The sequence below is a fragment of the Scyliorhinus torazame genome, chromosome 2, assembly GCF_047496885.1.
Source record: "Scyliorhinus torazame isolate Kashiwa2021f chromosome 2, sScyTor2.1, whole genome shotgun sequence".
In the NCBI taxonomy this organism is placed as follows: domain Eukaryota; kingdom Metazoa; phylum Chordata; class Chondrichthyes; order Carcharhiniformes; family Scyliorhinidae; genus Scyliorhinus; species Scyliorhinus torazame.
The window spans coordinates 186,988,059-187,013,377 of NC_092708.1; the positions used below are offsets into that span (position 1 = coordinate 186,988,059).

Below are 25,319 nucleotides of genomic sequence, written 5' to 3' on the forward strand. Positions count from 1 at the left end.
GCAGGTGATGAGCTGGAGCTTGATATGGGGGGTTGGGTTTCTGGTGCTGTTACCAGGGGGGAGAGGAGGGGGGGGGGGGGGGGGGGGGGAAAAGAGAAGCTGCTTTGCTGACGGGGAGGAACCACTCGTAGGGGACAAATGGAGGTCTGAGATGCGAGCTGGAGGCTGGCCTAGGGGGGGGTCGAGTCCCCCGACCAGGCTGATTACATGGAACGTTGGAGGATTGAATGGGCCGGTCTCGCGTGTTCACGCATCTGAGGGGGACCTGGCAATGTTACAAGAGACACACCTAAAGGTTACAGACCAGACTAGATTGAGAAAGGGGTGGGTTGGCCAAGTATTCCACTTAGGGCTGGACTCAAAGACCAGGGGGGGGTAGCGATTCTGATTAATAAACAGGTGGCATTTGAGGCAGGGAGTATTGTGTCGGACAAGGGGGGCAGGTACATAATGGTGAGTGGGAAGCTGGATGGGGTGAACGTATATGCTCCGAACTAGCACAATGTGGAATCTATGAGGCTGGTCCCAGATTTATAGTCACATAACTTGATCATGGGGGGAGATTTTAACACAGTCATTGATCCAGAGACCGGTTGCGGGGGGGCGGGTGGTTAGACCTCTGGAAGTTTGGACGGCCAAGAGCGAAGGAGTTTTCTCTTTTCTCCCATGTCCACAAGGTATACTCTCAGATCAACTTTTTTGTTCTGAGCAAGGCTCTACCACCAGGGGTGGCGGATACAGAGTACTCGGCAATCGCAGTATCGGATCATGCCCCACATTGGGTGGATCTACGGGTTAGTTTGGAGGGAGGACAACGTCCGCTATGGAGGCTGGATTTGGGTTTGTTAGCAGACAAAGCGGTCTGTGGACGGGTGAACAAGTCCATCCAGAACTTCCTGGAAACAAATGATACGGGGGTAGGTCTCTGCAGCAACGGTCTGGGAAGCTTTGAAGGCAGTGGTCAGAGGGGAATTAATCTTGATACGGGCCCACAGAGAAAAGGTGGAACGAGCCGAGAGGGATAGGCTAGTTGAGGAGATACTCCAAGTGGACAGGAGATACTCGGAAGTCCTGGACTCGGGGTTACTGAAGTAGCGGCGGAGGTTGCAGGCGGAATTTGGGCTGTTGACGACAGGGAAGGCGGTGGAACAGCTGAGGAAGGCAAGTGGGGGGTGGGGGGAGATCTACGAGTATGGGGAAAAGGCAAGCAGAATGTTAGGGCACCAGCTTAGAAAAAGGGAGGCGGTCACGGAGATAGGGAGAGTAAAGAGTAGAGGTGGGATCACGGTCCTGGACCCAGTGGGGGTGAATGAGGTGTTCAAGGACTTTTACAGCAAATTATATGAGTCGGAGCCCCCGGCTCGGGTGGAGGGGATGAGGCAGTTCTTGGGTCAATCGAGGTTCCCGAGGCTAGGTGAAAATGTGGTGGAAGGGCTGGGAGCCACAATTGAAATTGAAGAAATAATGGAGGGGTTGGAGGGCATGCAATCTGGCATGGTCCCGGGGCCCGACGCTATCCTGTGGAATTCTATAAGAGATTTTCAGAGATATTGAGCCCACTGCTGGTGAGGACATTTAATGAAGCAAGAGAGAAGGGAGTCCTCCCCCCAACAATATCACAGGCCTCGATTGCATTGATCCTGAAACAGGAGAAGGATCCGGAGCAATGCGGGTCAGACAGGTCAATTTCTCTATTGAATGTGGACGCCAAACTGCTGGCGAAGATATTGGCCACAAGGATAGATGATTGTGTCTCAGGGGTGATAGGGGAAGGCCAGACGGGGTTTGTAAAGGGCAGGCAACTCAAGGCCAATGTTCGAAGGCTCCTAAATGTTATTATGAAGCCCTCAGGAAGGAGATGGTGGTCGTGATGGATGCGGAGAAGGCTTTTGATCGGGTGGAGTGGGATTACTTGTGGGAGATGCTGGGAAGGTTTGGGTTTGGTGTGGGTTTCATTGACTGGGTGCGGTTGCTCTATCAGGCACCAGTAGCTAGTGTGCGTACAAACCGGTCGAGGTCAGGTTATTTTAAACTACACTGAGGGACCAGTGTAGTTTAAAATGATGCACCATTTAATTAAGCCAAGTTCAATAAACATCAACTTTTTTTAAATTGCATTGTTCTTTAAGGCTGTGGGGAACACAAAAACAGACTGTAAAAGCTTCTCTAGGTATGTGAGGAGAAATAGACCGGTGAAGACAAATGCAGTCAGAAACAGGAGAATTTATAATGGGAACAAAGAAATGCCTGAGCAACTAAATACATACTTTGGAGGGAAGACATAAATAACATGCAAGAAATGTTAGAGAACGCAGTGTTTAGTGAGTGGGAAGAAATTTGTATTAGAGAAATTGATGTGATCGAAGGCTGATAAATCCCCAGGGCCTGATCATCTACATCCCAGAGTAGTTAAGGAAGTGGCTCTAGAAATAATGAATGCATTGGTGGTCACCTGCCAAGAATGTATAGACAGAGTCCAGATTGGAGGGTAGCTAATGTAACCCCACTATTTAAAAAGGGAAGTGGAAAGAAAATAGACAATTATAGACCAGTCAGTCTGACACCAGTATTGGGGAAAATTCTAGAGTCTATTGTAAAAGATTTAATAGCAGAGAATTTGGAGAAGTGATGCAGAATCAGCATGGTTTTACAGATGGCTTGACAAATCTACTGGAATTCGTCAAGGATATAACTAGCAGTTAGTAAAGGAAAATCAGTGAGTGTGGTTTATTTGGACTTTCAGTCGACGAAGTCCCACGTAAGAGATTAGCATGTAAAATTAAAGCGCATGGGATCGAGATGGATAGAAAACTGGTTGGCATACAGGAAACAAACAGTAGGAATAAACTGGTCTTCTTCCGAATGGCAGGCAGTGAACAGTGGGGTACCGCAGAGATCATTGCGGGACCCCAGCTACACCATGTATATTAATAATTTAGATGAGGGAACTAAATGTAATAGCTCCAAATTTGCAAAGCTGGGTGGGAGGGTGAGCTTTGAGGAGGATGCAGAGATGCTTCAGTGTGATTTGGACAAGTTGATTAGTGGGCAGATGCAGTTATCTGGATAAATTTGTTACCACTTTGGTAGCTTAAATAGGAAGGAAGATAATCTGAATGACTATAAATTGAGGGGGAGGGAAGGTGCATCGAGACCTGGGTGTACTCGTACACTAGTCGCTGAAGGTAAGCATGCAGATGCAGTAGGCAGTAAAGGCAGCAAATGGTATGTTGTCCTTCATAGTGCGAGGATTCAAGTACAGGAGCAGGGATGTCTTGCTGCGATTATGCAGTTCCTTGGAGAGCCCACATCTCGAATAGTGTGTGCAGTTTTGTTCTCCTTATCTGAGGAAGGAGTTTCTTGCTGTAGAGGGAATGCAGCAAATGTTTACCAGATTGATTCCTGGGGTGACATGAGAAGAAATTTGAGTAGGGATTATATTCGCTGGAGTTCGGAAGTATGAGGGCGTCTCATCAAAACCTATAAAATTCTAACAGGACGAAATAGGAAAGATGCAAAAAGGAAGTTCAATTGAAAAAAATCACAGGTCTCCCATTTAAAACAGAGACGAAGAGAAACCTTTTTCTCAGAGGAATACTCTTCCCCAGAGGGCAGTGGAGGCATGATCAATGAATATGGTCACAGTTGAGTTAGGCAAGGGGGTCTAGGATCATCCAGGGCAGACCATAATCTTAATGATCAACCATGATCTTAATGAATGGCAGACAGGTCTGCTCCTTTTTCTAGTTTGCTTGGTTGTTGGGACTTACCCGATCTCAAACTCGGTTACACAGAAGTGGAGAAAGGTCATTCTTGAAGGGATCGTGTTCCAAGACAACACGAGATGTATAAGCACCGCATGCCTTGACTATATTCACAACGATCGCAAATATTTATGTTTCCTTGGTTGCCTGTACAAAGGCATATCCTCCAGCTCAAGACATAGCCAGTGATACCAATCTCTTCTGAGGCAATATTAAAATCATCAAACAGAAGTTGAGTGGCAATAGCACAATTATATTGATACGCCTCAATTATCCTTCATGACTTGCAATTTTCAAAGTCCAGTGCAGGCATGAAACAAGGTTAGAGAAGACCTAAAGCAACCATCAAGACCATCTAAAATCCAAGACACGTGCACTTAACATGAATCCACATGAATCCAGGCAAGAGACTTGCAACAGTGCTAAACACTGTGCCACCATGATTATTCAAGGGGAGGCAATTGCGTAGTGGAATTGATGCTGGATTAGTAATCCAGAGATCGAGGATAATGCTCTGGGGACGTGGCTTCGAATCCCACAAAGGCCTAATCCTGCACCTATATCTTATGTTCTCCAACCAACCTTGAAGCAAGTTACAGTTAATGTCACTAACTCTCACCATTACCTCTTTGAGGGGATCACCACGGGCCATTTGATCTTGGAGCTCCTTTTGCAGCTCCTTCCGTGCACCAAGAGATTGCTGGTTGCGGACAAAGTCTGCGAGTTCCTTCAGCCCTGCATCAGTGAAGTACTTGACAAAGTGATCATAACTCTGTTTATTAGCTGGGAACAATTCCTGCAAAAGATTTAGAAAACAATTTATAACATAAAATGTGTTGCAAAAGATATTTTCGGCTAAAATACTGCAGATGCTGGAAAATAGGTTCTGTTTATATAAAGAGTCATGGGTCAGTCAGTAGTGTCTGTGCTTGCTCTCTAAAGGAACTTTTGTAATTACTACTGGGTGGCTAATATAGCGATGATTAGGAAGTGGGTGGGAGGGGGGTGTCGGAGCGAATGGAGGAAATGTCATGTAACGACACAAGTTTGGGAGCACTGATAACGGCACCTCTGCCGTTCTCGCCGGCCTGACATGCCACAGGCCTGGTGGTGGTGGTGGCTCAGAGAATCTGGGGGCAGTGGAGGAGATATAAGAGAGTGGAGGGAGCGTCGGTTTGGACCCCGATTTGTAATAACCATCAGTTTGTACCGCGTAGGCTGGATGGTGGGTTCCGGAGATGGCAGAGGGCAGGAATTAGGAGGATGGGGGAACCTATTTATAGACGGGAGCTTCCCCAGCTTGAAAGCCTTGGAGGATAAATTTGAATTGCCAGCAGGGAACGGGTTTAGGTATCCGCAGGTACGAGACTTCTTGAGAAGGCAGGTTCCGGCCTTCCTGTTGCTGCTGCCACAGGGGATACAGGACAGAGTGGTCTCCAGTACATGGGTGGGAGAGGGGGAAGGCATCAGATATCTACCAGGAACTTTTGGAATTGGAGGAAACTCTGGTGGAGGAGCTCAAGAGCAAGTGGGAAGACGAGCTAGGGGGAGTGATACAGGCGGGTCTGTGGGCGGATGCCCTAAGCAGGGTTAATACATCCTCATCATGTGCCAGGCTTAGCCTGATACAGTTCAAGGTAGTCCACCGGCACACATGACAGTGACCGGATGAGCAAGTTTTTAGGGGGCAGAGGACAGGTCTGCGAGGTGTGCAGGAAGTCCAGCAAATCTTGTCCACGTTTTGGGCATGCCCAAAGCTTAGAGGGTTGGAGTTTTTTGGGATGGCGAGCTGGGATCGAACAGTTTGGGGACTTGTTGTTTATTGATGGGGGCTTTCCGTGTTGGGAGGAACTGGAGGAGGACTTTGAGCTGCCCGGTGGGAATGGGTTCTGCTACTTGCAGGCAAGGGACTTTGAGCGGAGGCAGGTTTCGACCTTTCCGCACCTACCGCCCTAGGGGTCCAGGACAAGGCAGTGCCCTAAACACGAGTGGGGGAGGGAAGGTCTCGGAAATTTATAAAGAGTTCATGGTAGGTGTCCCGATAGGGGAGGTGAAGTGAAAGTGGGGAGGAAGAACTGGGCAGGGAATTAGAGGCGGGGTTGTGGGAAAATGCCCTCAGTAGAGTCAACCCGTCATCGTCATGTGCCAGACTTAGACTGATACAATTCAAGGCGGTCCACAGGGCACATATGACTGTGGACCGAATGAGCAGGTTCTTTGAAGGGGTGGCGGACAGGTGTGGGTGGTGTGAGAGTGGGCCCGCAAATCATGTCCATATGTTTTGGGCATGTCCGAGGTTTAGGGGATTTGCCGGTGTCATGTCAAAGATATTGAAGGTACAGGTTCAGAGACTTTTGGTGTATTGGAAGACCCGAGAGTCCATGGGGCGAGAGAAGCTGATGTTTTGGCCTTTGCCTCCCTGGTAGCCCGGAGACGGATCTTATTGGGGTGGAGGGACTCAGAGGTATGTGTTTGTGACATGGCCAGGTTTCTGTGGCTTGAGAAGATCAAGTTCGCCCTGAGGGGACTCGATGCTAGGGCTCTTCGGAGGTGGCTGTTTATTGACTTGGAGAAAATTAAGCTGTCAGCAGAGAGTGGCGGAGGGGGCATAAAAGGAAAGAGGGAAGCATGGGGGATTGGATGAGGTGGGAAATGGTTAGTAGGAAAGAGGGAATGGGAAATTGTGTGTGTAAGCCACGTTGGCTGGCTGGGTATTATTTACTTTGTTGTTTTTCCTCTTGAAAATTGTTGAAAATATATAGGCCTTAATAAAAAAAAATATATTTTTTTTAAACTTAGAAAAACAATTTAATAGTAAATATAAATGTTCTCAAGTGGTTTTGCTCCCTTAAGGGTGTATAGGGAGTGAAAATCACTGGTACAGTTGTCATTTACAGTTTGGATGATTTGAACAAAAAAAATCAATGTACAATGGCATGTTGCGAAACTTTAATTTACCAACTTGAACATGTGGTTTTCCACAGGAAAGTGTTATGCATTTCTCAACTTCAATTGATTGTCATTTTTTTATGCTCACCAGTAATCTATTGTCCATATTGACCTTTCGAAGGCCTCCAGCAACAGCATTGATGTCCTTTTCAGATATCCAAGATTTGAATAGTTTTACAGCAAATGCTGCTGAAACACCTGAAACAAAACCAAAATTAGACACAAAGCAGTCAAAGGCCCCGACTGATCCACTGCTAGACATGATGCAATCACATCCACCATCAATCCATATCAAAATATATTCTATCTGTCATTACTGTAACCCATGTTATTTTATAAATCTCATTATGCCTCATCCTTCTTACATAAAGTAGATCCAGGAGCTAGAGCTAAGAGACGAGGTGTCACTATGGTCACCCTTATCTGCACCACAATTTGCAGTGACTAAACAGAACATTACTCAAAACACAGATAAATCAGACTTACACAGCCTGGAATTTCTCAATATCTTTAGTTAAAATTAACTGAATTCTAACAACATTCATCCAAAATAAAAGCAGCCACAAGCTTTTTATTTTATTTATTCTTGCATGCAATATGGGTGCCGCTGGCAAAGTCAGCATTTGTTGCCAGTCTCTAATTGCCTTTGAACAGAGTGGTTTTTGTGGCCATTCCAGAGGGGCATTTAAGAGTCAATCACATTAGGTGGATCTAGAGTTACATGTAGGTCAGTCCAGGTCAGGATAAGATTTTTTCTCCCAAAAGTTCATTCATGAACCAGATAGATTTTTACAACAATCAATGTTAGTAATGATAACCATGAATCATCAGTGAATGGCAGCGCAAGTGAATCATTGCATGAAAAATAAATAAACTAAGACGGAACAAGCAAAGTGGATAATGGGGATCCTGTAGATGTTGTACATCTGGACTTGCAGAAGGCGTTTGACAAGGTGCCGCACAGAAGGTTAATACACAAGGTTAGATCACAAGGGGCTAGGGATAATTTATTAGCTTGGATTGAAGACTGGCTGACGGACAGGAAAAGTGATTTGGGATAAATGGGTCTTTTTCTGCATACAAGATGTAATTAGTGGGGTGCCATAGTGTTCTGTCCATGTGCCCCAACTATTTACAATCTATATTAACAACTTGGATACAGGGATAGAAGGTTCTACAGCTAAATTTGCAGACAATACAAAAATAGGTGGGACAGTAAGTTGCAATGAGGAAATAAGAACCTTACAAATGGATATGGACAGGTTAGGAGAATGGGCCAAAATATGGCAGATGGGGTTTAATGTGCAAAAGCGAGGTCATGCATTTTGGCCAGCAAATTAGAATTAACAATGCTGAAGGAAACAGTCAGCCCATCGAGTGTGCACCAGCCTTTAGAAAGAGAATCCTACTTAAGCCCACGCCTCCACCTCATCCCCGCAACCCCACCCAACCTTTTGGACACTATGGGAAAGTTCAGCATGGCCAATGCATCTCACCTGCACATCTTTGGACTGTGGGAGGAAATCAGAACACCCGGAGAAAACCCACGCAGACACGGGGAGAAAGCACAAACTCCAGAGAGACAATCACTCGAGGTCGGAATTGAACCCGGGTCCCTGGAGCCGTGAGGCAGCAGTGCTAACCACTGTGCCACCCATATCTAAATGATCTAATTGGGGAGACACTTCGGGATGCTCTGGTGCAGAGGATCTGGGTGTCCTCGTATGCTAATTTTCTGTGACTCATGCACATGTACAGCAAGTAATATTGAAAGCAAATGGTATGTTGGCAATGAGAGCTAAAGGAATAGAGAATAAAGGTAAGAAAGTGTTGCTGCAACTGTGCAAGGCATTGGTGAGACTGCACCTGGAATATTGTGCACAGTTTTGATCCCCTTATTTGAGGAAAGATGTAGTGGCAATAGAGGCAGTTCAGGGAAGTTCACTAGATTGATTCTATAGATGATGGGGTTTGTTGTATGAAGAGAGATTGAGCAGTTTAGGCCTATAGCCTCTAGAGTTTAGAAGAATGAGGGGAGATCGAATTTGGGTATATAAGATAATAAAAGGTATAAATAAAGTAGACGTGGAGCAGATGCTTCCTCTGTGGGGCATTCTATAAAAAGAGGTCATAGTCTCAGGATAAGGGGTAGCAAATTTAAAACAGAGACGAGGAGAAACTACTTCTCCCAAAGGGTTGTGAATCTGTGGAATTTGTACAGTGAGTAAATTTGAGGAGTTAGACAGATTTATAATTGGTAATGGGTCAAAGGGTTATGGAGAACGAGCAGGGCGGCAAAGTTGAGGCCATGATGAGGTCAGCCATGATCGTATTGAACGATGGGGCTAAAATTGCCTGCTCCTAGTTCTGATGTTCTTAGAAAGAACTATTCTGTCTGATTTCACCATCCAGGTCTTGGTCTGTAGCTCTGTAGGGATTTCTTGATTAATATGGAGATCAGGGGTTATAGGGAGAAGGCCAGAGAATGGGGATGAGGAATATATCAGCCACCATGACAGAGCAGACTCAATAGGCCGAATGGCCTAATTCCGCTCTTATATCTTATGACATCGAGCATGATTTGGACATAGGAATCAAACACCTCAGACTAAGATTTATGACAAGGCACCTGAGTGAATGTAGAATTTACCTTCCTTGACCAAGTTCTCATTGAAGAGGCTGCTCAGAATAGAGGATGATAATGTTCCATTGCCTAACAAAATCCCAGTCAACATGGCTAGCTTGGTTCGTTCAGATTCTGTAAAACCCTTCAGGAACAACAGCAGCTGCAACAAACCAGTGGTTATCAATATTAGTCTCTTATCCATCAGTTTTCAGGAAATATTTAATACTGCAAACATAATTGGCACAAGTTCCCCCCCAAAAAAATATTTGCTCCTGCAGGGCCAGTTTGATTAATTGCTCTGGTTATAAGGTGCACAATTACCAATAATGAATTAGAGCTATTAAAAATTTCACTAATTCCCGATTCCACATTGCAAAGCATAGGTTTGCTGTCTGAAGTTCTATTATCGGTAGCAAAAAAGTTTTAAAAAAATATTTCAATAAGTGGCTAAGATAATCACTTGAATTAGCTGACCTTTTTTATTTCCTCTTCGAATCCTCTCTCCAGATATTTGTAACGCCTGATCAGCTTATTAAATACCTGCAATGCAAAATTTTAGAGTCACTAAATATCCTTCAGCAAGTGGCTGAAAGCTACAGCAAAAAGTGAATACTACAGATAGAAAACGGAATGCTCAGCAATTCATCCTTTGGCTTGCCTCATTGTAAAGATCCTTGCAACGATACGGACTACACTGAAAATTCAGCCATAATGAAACACAAGCAGTCTCACACATGAAAAAACAAGTTTAACTGTTAGGAGCCCAGCTATTGAAGACAAGATATTTCCAACTCCAAAGTTTTGTTGTTGGTTTCAGAACTCAAACTATTCATGTGTATATTATCCACGCAAAACATGTGTTAATTTCAGGGTTGCTGTTATGAGACAGTCCCAAATCACTCAGTTTTCTACAACCTCAACCATTTTAACGTAGGTAACATCAGCTGCTCATCATTCAAAAACAGATTGCAACAGGTTCATTTGTCACGAGTTTAAAGCAGTTAACAAAACTCCAACATTTGAACAAGTTGTGCATTAAGTACACATTAATGTTTATGTCTGGTCCCACATTTTCCCTGTAACTGCGCGAGTCTTCCCCCCCCCCCCCCCCCACAATCTTTTTAAAAAGTGTTTTGGTTTAGAAGTCTCATACAATTTGGAAGAGTGCAGTGCAAAACATTTCCATTTGACAAATAATCAGCATTTGTCCAGACAGAGGTGCAAGAAATACTATTTGCCGGTCTGTCGAAAATTGACATGTTTAATGTTCTCGTGTATGGCATTTTATCTCCATGCAAATCAGCTCATGTTACATGGATTCGCAGTGCTTGCTGGTTCACCTTAGTGCTTCACTTTAAAACATAAGAGTGGATGCAAAATTCCCATTATTGTGGCATCATTGTACATGACCATCCTACCCCATCATGTTAACTACTATTTTAACAGAACATAAGAACTAGGAGCAGGAGGAGGCCATCTGGCCCTTCGAGGGTGCTCTGCCATTCAATGAGATCATAGCTGATCTTTTGTGGATTCAGCTCCACTTTCCCACCCAAACACCATAACCTTTTATTCTTCAAAAAAACATCTATCTTTATCTTGAAAACATTTAATGAAGGAGCCTCAACTGCTTCACTGGGCAGGGATTTCCATAGATTCACAACCCTTTGGATGAAGAAGTTCCTCCTAAGCTCAGTCCTAAATCTACTTCCCCGTATTTTGAAGCTATGCCCCCTAGTTCTGCTTTCACCCGCCAGTGGAAAAACTTTCCCGCATCTATCCTAACCCTTCATAATTTTATGTTTCTACAAGATCCTCCCGCATCCTTCGAAATTCCATCGAGTACAGTCCCAATCTATTCAACCTCTCCTCGTAATACAACCCCCTCAACTCCAGGATTAACCTAGTGAATCTAGGAGCATTTAGTAATGGTATCGAAATATACTTTGGCCACAGTACGATCATTTCATGCTGCAAAACTCCCGATACTACATTTGAACAAAATCTAGTAACTTACCCTGCTAAGACAGCATTTTTATATTCAGCTGGAGCTACAAGGCTAAGCCGGTGAAGCTCAAATGCACAAACTATATAAAACATTGTTTACAACACTTGCATTGGCTGAATATTTCCTTTATTCTTCCTTATTAAGCCAGCAATGAGATTAGTTGGACCACCATATTTTATACTTCAACTTAATTCTAGCAGGACGGCGTTCGATCCCGGCCCGGGGACATTGTCCGTGTGGAGTTTGCATATTCTCCCAGTGTCTGCACGTGCCTCACCCCCACACCCCAAAAGATGTGCAGGGTAGGTGGATTAGCCATGCTAAATTGCGCCTTAATTGGGAAAAGAAGAATTGGGTACTTATTTATTTTTTAAAAACTTAATTCTAGCAAACTGATCAACTATCGGGTATGGTGCACAAATTGTATGACAAAATATAAGCCAGAAGGAAATTGTCTTTACAGTTGCAGTATAGAATTTAGTGAGACAAAGAACTTGTAGAGGTGAGGAGAAAGATGTTATTTTAATATTTTAGAGGATCATTGGAGTAACCAGTTACAGAGTGCTGCAAATCAAAGTGAGCCAACTTTCATTCTCTGCCAGTTTTAAAGATCTATTACAGCAAAGCATTTTACTCCCTTTCCATGTAATTTTCCTTTTTTTAAAAAAATGTTTTATTGAAATTTTTTCCCCTTACAGATCAAACATAACAGTAAAGAAAGTTTAACAATAAACAAATGGTTAATCAACATGGTAATCTAATAATTTAACATATACTAAAAAAAAAACTTCCCCCCCCCCCGGGTTGCTGCTGCTGGTCATCTGTCTTCCCTCTAACGTTCCTCTAGGTAGTCGAGGAATGGCTGCCACCGCCTGGTGAACCCTTGAGCCGATCCTCTCAGGGCAAACTTTATCTGCTCCAGTTTAATGAACCCCGCCATATCATTTACTCAGGCCTCCAGTCCGGGAGGTTTCGCCTCCTTCCACATGAGTAGGATCCTGCGCCGGGCTACTAGGGACGCAAAGGCCACAACGTCGGCCTCTTTCGCCTCCTGCACTCACGGCTCATCCGCAACTCCAAATAGAGCTAGCCCCCAGCCTGGTTTGACCCGGGCCTTCACCACCTTAGAAATCACTCCCGTCATTCCCTTCCAATACCCCTCCAGTGCCGGGCACGACCAAAACATATGTGCGTGGTTTGCCGGGCTTCCGCCGCACCTCCAACACTTGTCCTCCACTCCAAAGAACCTGCTCAGTCTTGCTCCCGTTGTGTATGCTCTATGTAGCACCTTAAATTGAATCAGGCTAAGCCTGGCGCATGAGGAGGAGGAATTTATCCTGCTTAGGGCATCAGCCCACATACCCTCCTCTATCTCCTGCCCTAGCTCTTCTTCCCACTTTCCTTTAAATTCGCCCACCAACTCCTCCCCCTCTTCCCTCATCTCTCGGTATATCTCTGACACCTTGCCCTCTCCAACCCACACCCCCGAAAGCACTCTGTCCTGAATCCCCTGTACTGGGAGCAGCGGGAATTCCCTCACCTGTTGTCTTGTGAACGCCCTCACCTGCATATATCTAAGGAAGTTTCCCCGGGACAACTTATACTTTTCCTCCAATGCTCCCAAGCTCGCAAACGTCCCATCTATAAATAAATCTCCCACCCTCCTAATTCCCAACTGGTGCCAGCTCTGAAATCCTCCATCCATTCTTCCTGGGGCAAACCTATGGTTGTTCCTAATTGGGGACCCCACCAGGGCTCCCCGCACCCCTCTCTGTCGCCTCCACTGTCCCCATATGTTCAGTGTTGCCGCCACCACTGGGTTCGTGGTGTACTTTTTCGGTGAGAACGGTAGCGGCGCCGTCACCAGCGCCTCTAGACTCGTCCCTTTACAGGACCTTCTCTCCAGCCTTTTCCACGCCGCTCCCTCTCCCTCCATCATCTATTTACGAATCATCGCCACATTGGCGGCCCAATAGTAGTCGCCCAAATTCGGTAGCGCCAATCCTCCTCTGTCCCTGCTACGTTGTAGGAACCCCCTCCTTACCCTCGGGACTTTCCCTGCCCACACGAAACTCGTGATGCTCCTGTCTATTTTTTTGAAAAAGGTCTTAGTGATTAGTATAGGGAGACATTGAAATACAAATAAGAACCTCGGGAGGACCATCATCTTAATTGCCTGCACTCTGCCCGCCAACGACAGAGGCTGCATGTCCCACCTCTTGAAGTCCTCCTCCATTTGTTCTACCAATCGTGTCAGATTAAGTCTGTGCAAGGTTCCCCAGCTCCTAGCGATCTGAATCCCCAGGTATCGGAAGTTTCTTTCCACTTTCCTTAGAGGCAGGCCTTCTATCTCTCTACTCTGGTCCCCTGGGTGTATCACAAATCGTTCACTCTTCCCCATGTTAAGCCTATATCCCGAGAAATCTCCGAACTCCCTCAACATCCCTATCATCCCCCCCGCTGGGTCCGACACATAAAACAGTAGGTCATCCGCGTATAGCGAGACTCGGTGTTCTTCGCCCCCTCTAATCACCCCTCTCCATTTCCTGGAGTCTCTCAACGCCATGGCCAGAAGTTCAATTGCCAACGCGAACAACAGTGGAGATAGCGGGCATCCCTGTCTTGTTCCCCTATACAATCGGAAATACTCCGATCTTTGCCGACCCGTGACTACACTTGCCGTTGGGGCCCCATAAAGAAGTTTGACCCAGCTAATAAACCCATTCCCGAACCCAAACCTCCTTAACACCTCCCATAAATACTCCCACTCCACCCTATCAAATGCCTTCTCTGCATCCATTGCCGCCACTATCTCTGCCTCCCCCTCCACTGGGGGCATCATTATCACCCCTAATAGTCGTCACACGTCGACATTCAGTTGTCTCCCCTTTACAAACCCTGTCTGGTCTTCGTGCACCACCCCCGGGACACAGTCCTCTATCCTCGATGCCAGTACCTTTGCCAGCAATTTGGCGTCCACATTCAATAATGAAATAGGTCTATAGGACCCGCACTGCAACGGATCTTTATCCCTCTTCAGAATTAGCGATATCGTCACCTCCGACATTGTCGGGGGTAAAGTCCCTCCTTCCCTGGCCTCATTGAAAGTCCTCACCAACAACGGGGCCAACAAGTCCACGTATTTTCTATAAAATTCCACCGGGAACCCGTCTGGTCCCGGAGCCTTCCCTGCTTGCATGTTCCCCAGCCCCTTAATAACCTCGTCCACCCCAATCGGTGCCCCCAGGCCTTCCACCTCCTGCTCCTCCACCCTCGGGAACCTCAATTGATCCAGGAACTGCCGCATCCCCTCCTCTCCCTCTGGGGGTTGGGACCTATTCAGTCCCTCATAAAAGGTCTTGAACACCTCATTTATCTTCCCTGCTCTTCGCATCGTGGCTCCCTTTTCGTCTCTAATTCCCCCTATCTCCCTCGCCACTGTCCTCTTTCGCAACTGATGAGCCAGCAGGCGACTAGCCTTTTCCCCATATTCATACCTCCTCCCCTGTGCCTTCCTCCACAGCACCTCCGCCTTTCTGGTGGTCAGGAGGTCAAACTCCGTCTGGAGTCGTCTCCTCTCCCTGTACAGTCCCTCCTCCGGGGTCTCTGCAAATTCCCTATTCACCCTTAAAATCTCCCCCAGTAATCTTTCCCTTTCCTTGGCCTCTGTTTTCCCTTTGTGGGCCCCAATGGAGATCAGCTCTCCTCTGACCACCGCTTTTAGTGCTTCCCATACCACTCCCACACTGACCTCCCTGTCGTCATTGACCTCCAGGTATCTCTCAATACACCCCCGCACTCTTCCACACACTCCCTCGTCCGCCATCAATCCCACATCTAATCGCCAGAGTGCTCTCTGCTCCCTTTCCTCTCCTAGTTCCAGGTCCACCCAGTGTGGGGCATGGTCCGAAACCGCTATGGCTGAATACTCAGCTTCTTCCACCCTCGAGATCAACGACCTTCCCAGAACAAAAAAATCTATCCGGGAGTACACTTTATGGACATGGGAGAAGAAGGAGAACTCCCTGGCCCTCGGTCTAAGAAATCGCCATGGATCCACTCCCCCCATTTGGTCCATAAACCCCTTGAGCACCTTGGCCGCTGCCGGCCTTCTTCCGGTCTTTGATCTGGATCTATCTAGCCCTGGGTCCAGCACGGTATTGAAGTCCCCTCCCAATATCAAGTTTCCTACCTCCAGGTCCGGTATACGACCCAGCATCCGTCTCATAAATCCCGCATCGTCCCAATTCGGGGCATATACATTAACCAACACGACCGCCATTCCCTCCAGCCTGCCACTCACCATTACATATCTACCTCCACTATCTGCTACGATGTTCTTTGCTTCAAATGCTACCCGTTTCCCCACCAATATGGCCACCCCTCTATTCTTTGCATCTAGTCCTGAGTGGAACACCTGTCCTACCCATCCTTTCCTTAACCTAACTTGGTCCGCCACCTTCAGTTGTGTCTCTTGGAGCATAGCCATGTCTGCCCTTAGTCCTTTCAAGTGCGCGAGCACTCGGGCCCTTTTTAAATCGGTCCGTTCAGGCCTCTCACGTTCCACGTGATCAGCCTCACTAGGGCTACCTGCCCCCCTCCCGTGTCGACTAGCCATCACCTTCTCTAGGCCAGTCCCATATCCCGCCTCCGCGCTCCCACTCGCTCCCCAGGCGTCGCATTCCATCCCCGTCCACCCACTCTTTAGCCATTTCCTTTTTGATTTCCGCAGCAGCAACCCAGTTGTTGTTGTTCCCCCCCCCCCCTAGATTCCTTTCTAGCGTGATTGCTCCCCCCATATTACTTCCGCAAGTCAGCTGACTTCAACTGACCCCGGCTACTCCTGCTCACTCCTTGACCCCCCCCGTGTGGGGAACACCCATCCGCTTTGCGCCGGTCTTCCCGCCATAATCTTTCTGTCGCGGGAACATCCCTTTATCTGACCCGCCTCTTGTGGCGCAGCTCCCTTTCCTCTCCTCCCCCCCCCCATTCTCCGCCTATGTCCCTTCTTTCCCCCCTCACCGGCGCCCACATTTCCTAGTGTCTTCCCCCCCCATCCCAATTTACTTCTCTATTTACATCAACCATAACAATAACAATAACATTCCCTACAGTATCAGTCCCTCAGTTCCGATCCAATTTCTCCTCCTTAATAAAGGTCCATGCTTCTTCCGCCGTATCAAAATAATGGTGTCTCTCCTGGTACGTGACCCATAGTCGTGCCGGCTGCAGCATCCCAAACTTCACCTTCTTTTTGTGTAACACCTCCTTGGCTCGGTTAAAACTCTCCCTCCTTCTCGCCACCTCCGCACTCCAATCCTGGTACACCCGTACCACTGCATTCTCCCATCTGCTACTCCGCACCTTTTTAGCCCATCTCAGGACCTCTTCTCTATCTTTAAGGCGGTGATATCGCACGATTGTCGCCCTGGGTGGTTCTCCCGCTTTTGGTCTTCTCGCCGGGATCCGATGTGCCCACTCCACCTCCAAGGGGCCCGCAGGGGCCTCAGCTCCCATCAATGAGCTTAGCATCGTACTTACATAAGCTCCACAGTCCGCTCCTTCCACTCCCTCAGGGAGACCTAGTATCCGAAGGTTCTTCCTTCGCGCTCTGTTTTCTAGGGCCTCAATCCTTTCAATACACTTTTTATGGAGTGCCTCGTGCGTCTGAGTTTTGACCACCAGGCCCAGGATCTCGTCCTCATTATCCGTCACCTTCTGCTCCACCACGCGGAGCTCTGTCTCCTGGGTCCTTTGTGCCTCCTTGAGCCCCTCAATTGCCTGTAGCATCGGGGTCAGCACCTCCCTCTTTAGTAGCTCCACACACCGTCTCAAATTCGTCTTGCTCGGGCCCCCATGTCGCCTGGGCTTTCTCCGCCGCCATCTTGTGTCTTCTCCCTTTCTGTCCCTTTCGTCGACGATTCCTCGCGCTGCAGCCGCCGCCGCCGATATTTTCCTCTTTCGTTGGGGGGGGGGGGGGGGGGGGACGACGACTCCCTATTCACTCACCCCACACCGGGTTGCATCGCCCAAAAATTTCCCGTTGGGGCTCTTAAAAGAGCCCGAAGGTCCGTCGGAGCTGGAGCCGCCGAAACGTGCGGCTAGCAGGGCATCGCCGCAACCGGAAGTCTCCATGTACCTTTTCCAAGTGAAGGACCAAAGTTAAATTATTTTTATTTTTTTTAAAAATGTTTTTATTCTCCATTTTCACATTTTCCTTCAAAATTTACACCCCACCAACAGGCAACAAACGGTGACAAATACAAAGTCAATACCCTTAACATCAACAATGATCCCATCCTCCCACTACCCCACCCAACTGTCAATATATGCCTTAAATAAAACAAACCCTCCCACGGTGGGAGAAAAAAAAAACAAAAGTGAAAAAGAAAAAGGAGTCCGGAATCGCCCATGGCCACCATTAACCGATAGAGTCGCCCCCCCACCCCCACGACAACACTCAATACCATCCAACCTCCAAAAGAGTACCGTAAATGACACCCAAGAGTTGTAAACCCCCCCTCCCCAACTCCTTCCGCCTCCACTTCCTCTTGTAAAACTCCTCCCCCCAACCTCGGTTCCTTCCCCCCCCCCCCCCAACTTCCACCCCAGCTAGACCACTCGGACCCTGTTATGCCAGGGTCCGATGGCCGCAGCCCCTCCCCCCACCTCACTCCCGTTCACTGGCCGGCTTAAACCGGCCAGCGCGGAGGCCCCCGCCCGGGTCCCTTTCCCCCTTGCCCGGCCCCAGAAAAAAACCCAGAAGTCCCCTTTTAGCACACAAACCCCGCATATCCACCTATACCCCAAAGAGCCCTCATTCCGACGGAAAGTCCCATTTCTTCCCTTGTCCAAATATACACAATGTTGGCTCCTACAGCCCATACACCAGCACGCAGTGAAACACAAAAGGAAAAAATACATTCATGAGGCTACATTGGTACATGACCATTTCTCAATTCTGCCACAGTCCTTCTGCCTTCGCAAACTCCTCCGCTGCTTCTGCCATCCCGAAATAAAAGTCCTTTAACTTGTAGGTCACCCTCAGCTTCGTTGGATATACTATGCCGCACTGCACCCTGCTAATGTACAGTGCCCTCTTCACCCGGTTGAAGGCAGCCCGCCTTCTCGCCAGCTCCACCGTAAATGCGTATATGCGTATACCAGCTCCAGCCCACTGCACCATCCCGCTTCTGCTTAGCCCAGCACAGGACCTTCTCCTTTACACTGTACCTACGGAAGCACAGAGTCACTACTCTTGGCGGCTCACTCGCCTTTGGTACAGGCCTCCACGACCGATGTGCCCGATCCAGCTCATATCGAGAGGGATCCTCCCCCTCCCCCAATAGTTTTGCCAACATCGCGGCAAAATACTCAGTCGGCCTCGGTCCTTCAACTCCTTCAGGCAGCCCCACAATCCTCAAATTCTGTCGCCTGGATCGGTTTTCCAGGTCTTCCATTTTGCCTCGCAGATCCTTGTTGATCTCCATCACCTTCCCCATCGAGGTAAGTTGACCACTGTGCTGCAGTACTGTCTCTTCCACTTCCTTCAGCGCCTCCCCTTGCTCCCGCACCTCCGCCACTGCGCTCGCCACCGCCGTCCTCATCGGGGTAATCGCCTCCTCCAGCAGCACTTACAAATTCGCCCCCATCTCCTTCCTCATTGCCTCCATATGTTTCGTAAACTGCCCTTCGAATTCCACGGCCATCACCTTAGTTATTTCTTCAGCCGTAAGCAATGCGGCCTCCCCTAGCGCTCCAGCCTCCATTTTCTTTACTGACCCCACGGTGACCTTTTCACTCCCCGACGGACTTTCAGCTGCTTTTTTCACGGCCGTTTTTTGCCGGTCTTCGACATTGCCCTTCTTTGTGCTGTCTCCCGACTTTCACTGCCTTCGCTGGCCCTAAGACCGGGCGTTAACCCCCGACAATGTCGTTCCCGAACTTGAGCCCTCCAACGCACAGCTGCCTCCCGCCCGCCGTCACCGGAAGTCCCACAGAGAGGGAATCCTTTTGGCAGTGTTCGCTTCACCAATCTTCACCAAAAAGTCTGTGGAAACTCCTGAAAAATGTCTGAGAGTCCGTTCCAGACGGGAGCTGCCAAATGCGCGACCGACTCCTCCATGGCCACCACCGGAAGCCTCGTCCCCACTTCTTCAATGGCCTTGGTGAGATCTTTTCACAGTTGTTCCCTCTGCTGCTAGAATTCTCCTTTAATAAAGGCCCTCAAGTCAGCTTGAAGCCTTTAAGCTTGCCCTTCCCCCACCTGCATGCTGGAAGAGGCTTTTGTCTTTACTGCAGCTCCAGCCAAATCTTTTACTGTTTCTGCCGGGTCTGGTAACCAAGAGACATACCATTCCTGGGGGAAAGTACCCCTCCAACATTCACCTATGTCTTTTCATCAAAATTCCACCCCGTATTGATTAAAAAAGCTCTTTTCTGTAACGTTGGGCAGGAGCTGCCTTGTGTGTGACCACTTACTCCATGGTCCACACCGGAAGTCCAAAGTTAAATTATTAATACGAAGCCTTCAGTAACAATTTCCAACTGTGCTCTGAAGCTAAAAATTGCAAATTGGGTGGGAAAAATGCTTGCATGCGAGCTTAATTTAAGAGCTTCATTAAAAGAACACAAACATGTAAAACAGCAATTTACCAGAGTTGAATGGAGCTACCTCCTCGAGGTATTGGAATGGTTTGGGCTAGGAGCGGGATTCACCGCCTGGGTGAGGATCCTGTACAACGCTCCCAAAGCGAGTGTCCGAACTGACACCACCAGCTCTGAATACTTCCAGCTACAGAGAGGAACAAGACAGGGCTGCCCCCTGCCCCCACTCTTGTTCGTGCTAGCGATCAAACCCTTGGCGATAGCCCTGCGGGACGCAAAAAGCTCAGGGAATCCGGAGAGGAGACAGAGAGCACAGAGTCTCACTCTATGCAGATGACCTGCTCCTCTATGTCTCAAAGCCACAGGAGGGACTGAAGGCAATACTGCAAATACTGAAAGAGCTTGGAATCTTCTTGGGCTACAAACTTAACCTGGGCAAAAGCGAGACATTCCCAGTGAACCCAAAAGGAGAGGGACAGGGCTGAAGGAGCTCCGTTCAAAACGGCCCAGAACAGATGCCGTTACCTGGGGATCCAAATAGCCAGAGACTGGACACAGATCCACAAGTGGAACCTGACCAGCCTGGTGGAGGGTGTAAGTAAAGACCTTCAACGGTGGGGCTCACTCCCACTCTCCCTGGCGGGAAGAGTGCAGACGATCAAGATGAACGTACTGCCAAGGTTCCTCGCCCTATTTAGATCCATCCCAATCTTCATCCCCAAGGCCTTTTTCCAAAACATAGACAGGCGAATCATGGTGTTTGTGTGGGGGGACAAGAACCCGAGAATTCCCAAACCGACACTGCAAAGAGGGAAAGTCAGAGGGGGCCTGGCTCTACCGAACCTACAATACTACCACTGGGCAGCAACGGCAGAAAACGTGAGGGGATGGGTACAAGAACCCGACTCAGATGGGGTACAAATGGAGGAGGCATCCTGTAAAGGAACAACCTTCCGGGCCCTGGCCACAGCAGCACTCCCATCCTCCTCAACAAGGTACACAACAAGCCCAGTGGTAGCAGCCACGCTGAGAACGTGGACCCAGTTGAGACAGCACTTCGGGATAACCAAAATGTCCCTTATGGCCCCCATCTACGGCAATCACAGATGCCCCCCAGCCATGCTAGATACCACCTTCAAAAGATGGAGACGGGATGGGGGCACACTGACGGTCGGGGACTTCCACGTAGGGTGCAGACTGGTGACACTGGACGAACTGACGAGTAAGTGGAAACTAGCAAGAGGACAGGAATTGAGACACCTCCAAATAAAGCATTTCTTCCGCAAAGAAACAGTAAGGTACCCCGGGGCCCCAGAAAGCACACTACTAGAGGAGCCGATAGGCACAAGCAGCGAGAAGGGGGGGGGGGGGGGGGGGCTATGTGGCGAAAATATACGGACAGCTACTGGACAGAGCCTGAACACTACTGGTCGGGACCAGACAAAAATGGGAGGACGAACTGGGGACAGAGGTAGAATGGGGACTCTGGAGCGAAGCACTGAGCAAGGCGAAGCCTAATGCAGCTCAAAATGGTGCACAGAGCGCACCTGACCAGAACCCGAATGAGCAGGTTATTCCCGGAGGTGGAGGACAAATGTGAACGGTGCCAGAGGGGCCCGGCCAACCACACCCACATGTTTTGGGCTTGCCCCAAGCTTGCTGGGTTCTGGGCAGCCTTCTCAGAGGCTATGTCCAAGGTTGTGGGGGCGAGGGTGAAGCCATGCCCAATAGTGGCAATCTTCGGGGTATCGGAGCAGCCAGAGCTACACATGGGGAAGGGGGCCAATGCCCTTGCTTTCGCTTCCCTAATCGCACGCCGGAGAATCCTGCTCAGCTGGCGATCGACAGCACCACCCAAAGCTGCAGACTGGCTCGCTGACCTCTCGGAATTTCTCCACCTGGAGAAGATTAAGTGCGCCATGCGAGGGTCAGAGAAAGGCTTCCTGGATACTTGGGGGCAGTTCGTCGGCCTGTTCGAGGCCAGCAACGAGGAGTAAGCCAGAGAAGATAAAGAAAAGAAAAAAAAGGAAGAACCACCAAAGGACTGCGCAAAGCAAGAAAAATGTGATGTATATAAGTAACAATTGTTTATAAATATGAGAAAAGCCAATAAAAGGATTTTTTTTTTAAAACAACAATTTACATTTAATATAGCACCTTTAACATTGTAAAATAGCATAATATGATACAACGGCACATATATATACTAGGGCAGATAACCGAAAGCCTAATCAAATGAGGCTGATTTTAAGGAGCACTTTAAACTAGGAAAGAGAGGCAGAGGGGTTTATGGAGAGAATTCCAGAGCTTAAACAACTGAAGGTGCATCTGCCAATAATTGTGCTTAAAGTAAGGCTGCTCAAGACGACCAGAACTGGAGGAGTTCAGATATCCGAGGGCTATACAGCTGAGGGAGGTTACAAAGGCAGGGAAGGGTGGGACTATGCAGCGAGTTGAAAATAAAGATGAAAGTTTTTTAAATTAAGGTATTGCTTAGCTGGGGGCCAATGTAGATCAGTGAGCATGGATGGACAAAGCTTGCTACAAGTTAGGATATGGTCAGTAAAGTTTCGAATTACCTCAATTCTACGGAGAGTAGATGTGGGAGGCCAGCCAGGAATGTGTTATCAAGCTTGGAGGTAACAAAGGCATGGCTAAAGGGTTCAGTAGCGAGAAGCTGAGGCATGGACAGAAATGGACGGTGTTACAAAGGCAGAAACAGGTGGTCTTAGTGATGGCAGAGTTGTCCCGTTAGGAGTTCACTCCAGAATCAAATAAGGCACCAAAGCTGTGAACAACCTGGTTCAGTTTCAGCCAGTTGTCAGGGAGAGATGAAGTAGGCAGCTAGGAACAGAGACAATGGATTCCACTAGTAGGCACTTCCGACAAGTTAGATCCATAAATAAATGAAATGAACTTTGCATTTCTCTGATTGGAGGAGAAATGTAAAAGCAATAGAACTTGCCTGAGCATATGCACGTATGGTCTCTAGGTTTTCTTGAGCAGCAAACACACAGACATCTGTACGGATCACGTTATCAGCAAGTGTACCCCCTGGAGCTAAAGTAGAAAGGAAATTAAGATTTAAAATGAATGGTAAACGAACCAAAAGGCACATGAGGAAAATGTTTTTTTTTTTAATACAAGTTTAGAGTACCCAATTATTTTTTCCAATTAAGGGGCAATTTTAACGTGACCAATCCACCGACTCGGGTCATCTTTGGATTGTGGGGGTGAGACCCACGTAGACACTGGGAGAATGCGCAAACTCCATACAGACAGTGACCCGGGGCTGGGATTGAACACGGGGCCTCAGCGCCGTGAGGCAACAATGTTGACCACTGCGGCGGCCCAGAAAATGTTTTTAAGTAGTGAGTGGTTAGGATCTGGAATGACTTGTCCAACGTGGAAGGAGACTCAATCAAGGCTTACGAAAGGGGACTGGATAATTATTTGAGAAAAAATTGTGCAGCTACAAGCAAAATGTGGGGCATGTGGGATTATGAGCTCTGCTGCTTTTGCAGAGAGCTGGCATCGAAGGGCTAAATGGCCTCCTTTTGTGCTGTAACAAAATTTTGTTAAATATATTCAACCATGTGTTAGGTGCCTCAAATAAAAAGTGTGTCCAAATGAGACAGCAAAATATACTTCCTAGATCTACACAAATTTAAATCTGCAACAAGGATTCAGGGGAGGGCAGTGAAGAGAGAGAGAAAAGAGAGAGAGAAAAGAGAGAGAGAGGGAGAGAGAAAAGAGAGAGAGAGAGAGAGAGAAAAGAGAGAGAGAGAGAGAGAGAGATCTTTTTAACCAACGAGTTTTGAAGTAGAAAGCTAAGCAAACAGTCTTGATCTAGTTCTTAAAAAGTACAATGCACAGCACACTGCAGTAATCTCTGAAAAATCACCGTGAACCTACAGGGCTTCCAACTATGCCATTGTGACAGATCAGCTGGAATGCCATCTGTCTCACCAATATTCAGTGTTAGTTTGGGAAATTACCTTGTTGTATTTTAGCAAGCATTCAGCAGATAAAGAGTGCTAAATTGTGTACTGGGGAATTCCGGCATTCAAACCACAATCCAATACAGGACTTGAAAAGCACATCAACTAAAATTAATTCTCTTCAATGCATTAAATTAATGTACTCAGAGGAGCTTGTAACAAATTGATGACTTCATAGAAGCGCCGCTTTGATGTGCTGGACAATGGTGCGGGAAACAGTAAAATGGGCGGATGCTGCATTTGCTTCGGTTGCACAGGAGATGCTGGGAAGTGACATTGGAAGTGTGAACATGGATGCGAATGAAAAAGACTGACACCTCACACAGACACAAGGAATGTCACTATTTTAGAACGCTTAACACGTGGTTTGTGGGTCAAATTGGTCCTTTCTGATTCCTTTTTTTAAAAAACAAGTCTTGTCCCCTGATTTGGTTTATCCAGCAGCAGCTTTTACAGGACTAGTCATTACCAGTTCCAAGTCCCAGGGCATTAAAAAAATCTGGGGGTTTGAGGGGATGGGGAAAATAATTTTGTGCAAATCATTACTTTGTACATAATTGAATATAGTTAGCTTAATCGAGTTACAATATCCCATCCGTGCATACATGTAAACTCCAGCCAAGAAACTCATTAAAGCAGAATGCCAGCTGAACACTGGTTCAGCGGAAATACAGACAGTTACTTCTCCTACAAGCAAGGATCAGTTTATGATGAGTGCACTTATTAATTTTCCCGTCCAAACCATGTATTACTTTCCCTTACATTTAAAAGCCATCCTCCAACAACTGAAACAAAATTAGCAATACAGATTCAAACGTTTTCGAAAAACAAATGGAGCTCTTACCCAGCATCCCGCCGGCCACCAGGATATCAAATAGAGTTTCAGCATAGCGGCGATAGTCGAGCTTTGCTCCAGAAGCATCAAGAAACTTTGCTACAGCTTCCAAATCACTGCCATTTTCATTCAAACCTTGGATAATAGAATCTTGGAACTGAGTAGGCTCAAACTTCTCTTTTTCATCTACATAAGGAGAAACTCATCATCAGCACGGCAAACATTTTTTTTTCTTTAGAAAATATTTTTATTGAAGCATTTGTAATTTTCTGTTTTAACACTTTAACATTTCTTAAACAACCAAGCAGGCCAGCACTCGCAAAAAACATAAAAATAACATCCCCTACTACCCCTGCCCAATTTCCTAATTACCTGTATACAAAGTTCCCTGTCCTTGTCTTACACTACCTTGCCTCCCATCCTTCCCTTCCCTGCACCCCCCCTCCCCCTTTGCTGCTGACGTTCAATTTTTCTTGAAGAAGTCGATGCATGGCTGCCATCTCCAGGCAAACCCCTGAATTGAACCTCA

General features: G+C 47.4%; 1 protein-coding gene across 2 annotated transcripts in view; it reads right to left on the minus strand.

The window, feature by feature from the left end:
* The window catches only part of LOC140394224 (eIF5-mimic protein 2), a 150,772-nt gene that overhangs the window by 19,314 nt on the left and 106,139 nt on the right, over window positions 1-25,319 (minus strand). For both annotated transcript variants that reach the window (XM_072481238.1, XM_072481245.1), the window contains exons 3-8: window positions 24,800-24,976; window positions 22,920-23,014; window positions 9,814-9,879; window positions 9,364-9,499; window positions 6,802-6,911; window positions 4,390-4,560 (exon numbers count right to left, since the gene is read on the minus strand). In XM_072481238.1, the coding sequence (XP_072337339.1) occupies window positions 4,390-4,560; window positions 6,802-6,911; window positions 9,364-9,499; window positions 9,814-9,879; window positions 22,920-23,014; window positions 24,800-24,976 (755 nt within the window). The remainder of the gene's footprint in view (window positions 1-4,389; window positions 4,561-6,801; window positions 6,912-9,363; window positions 9,500-9,813; window positions 9,880-22,919; window positions 23,015-24,799; window positions 24,977-25,319) is intronic.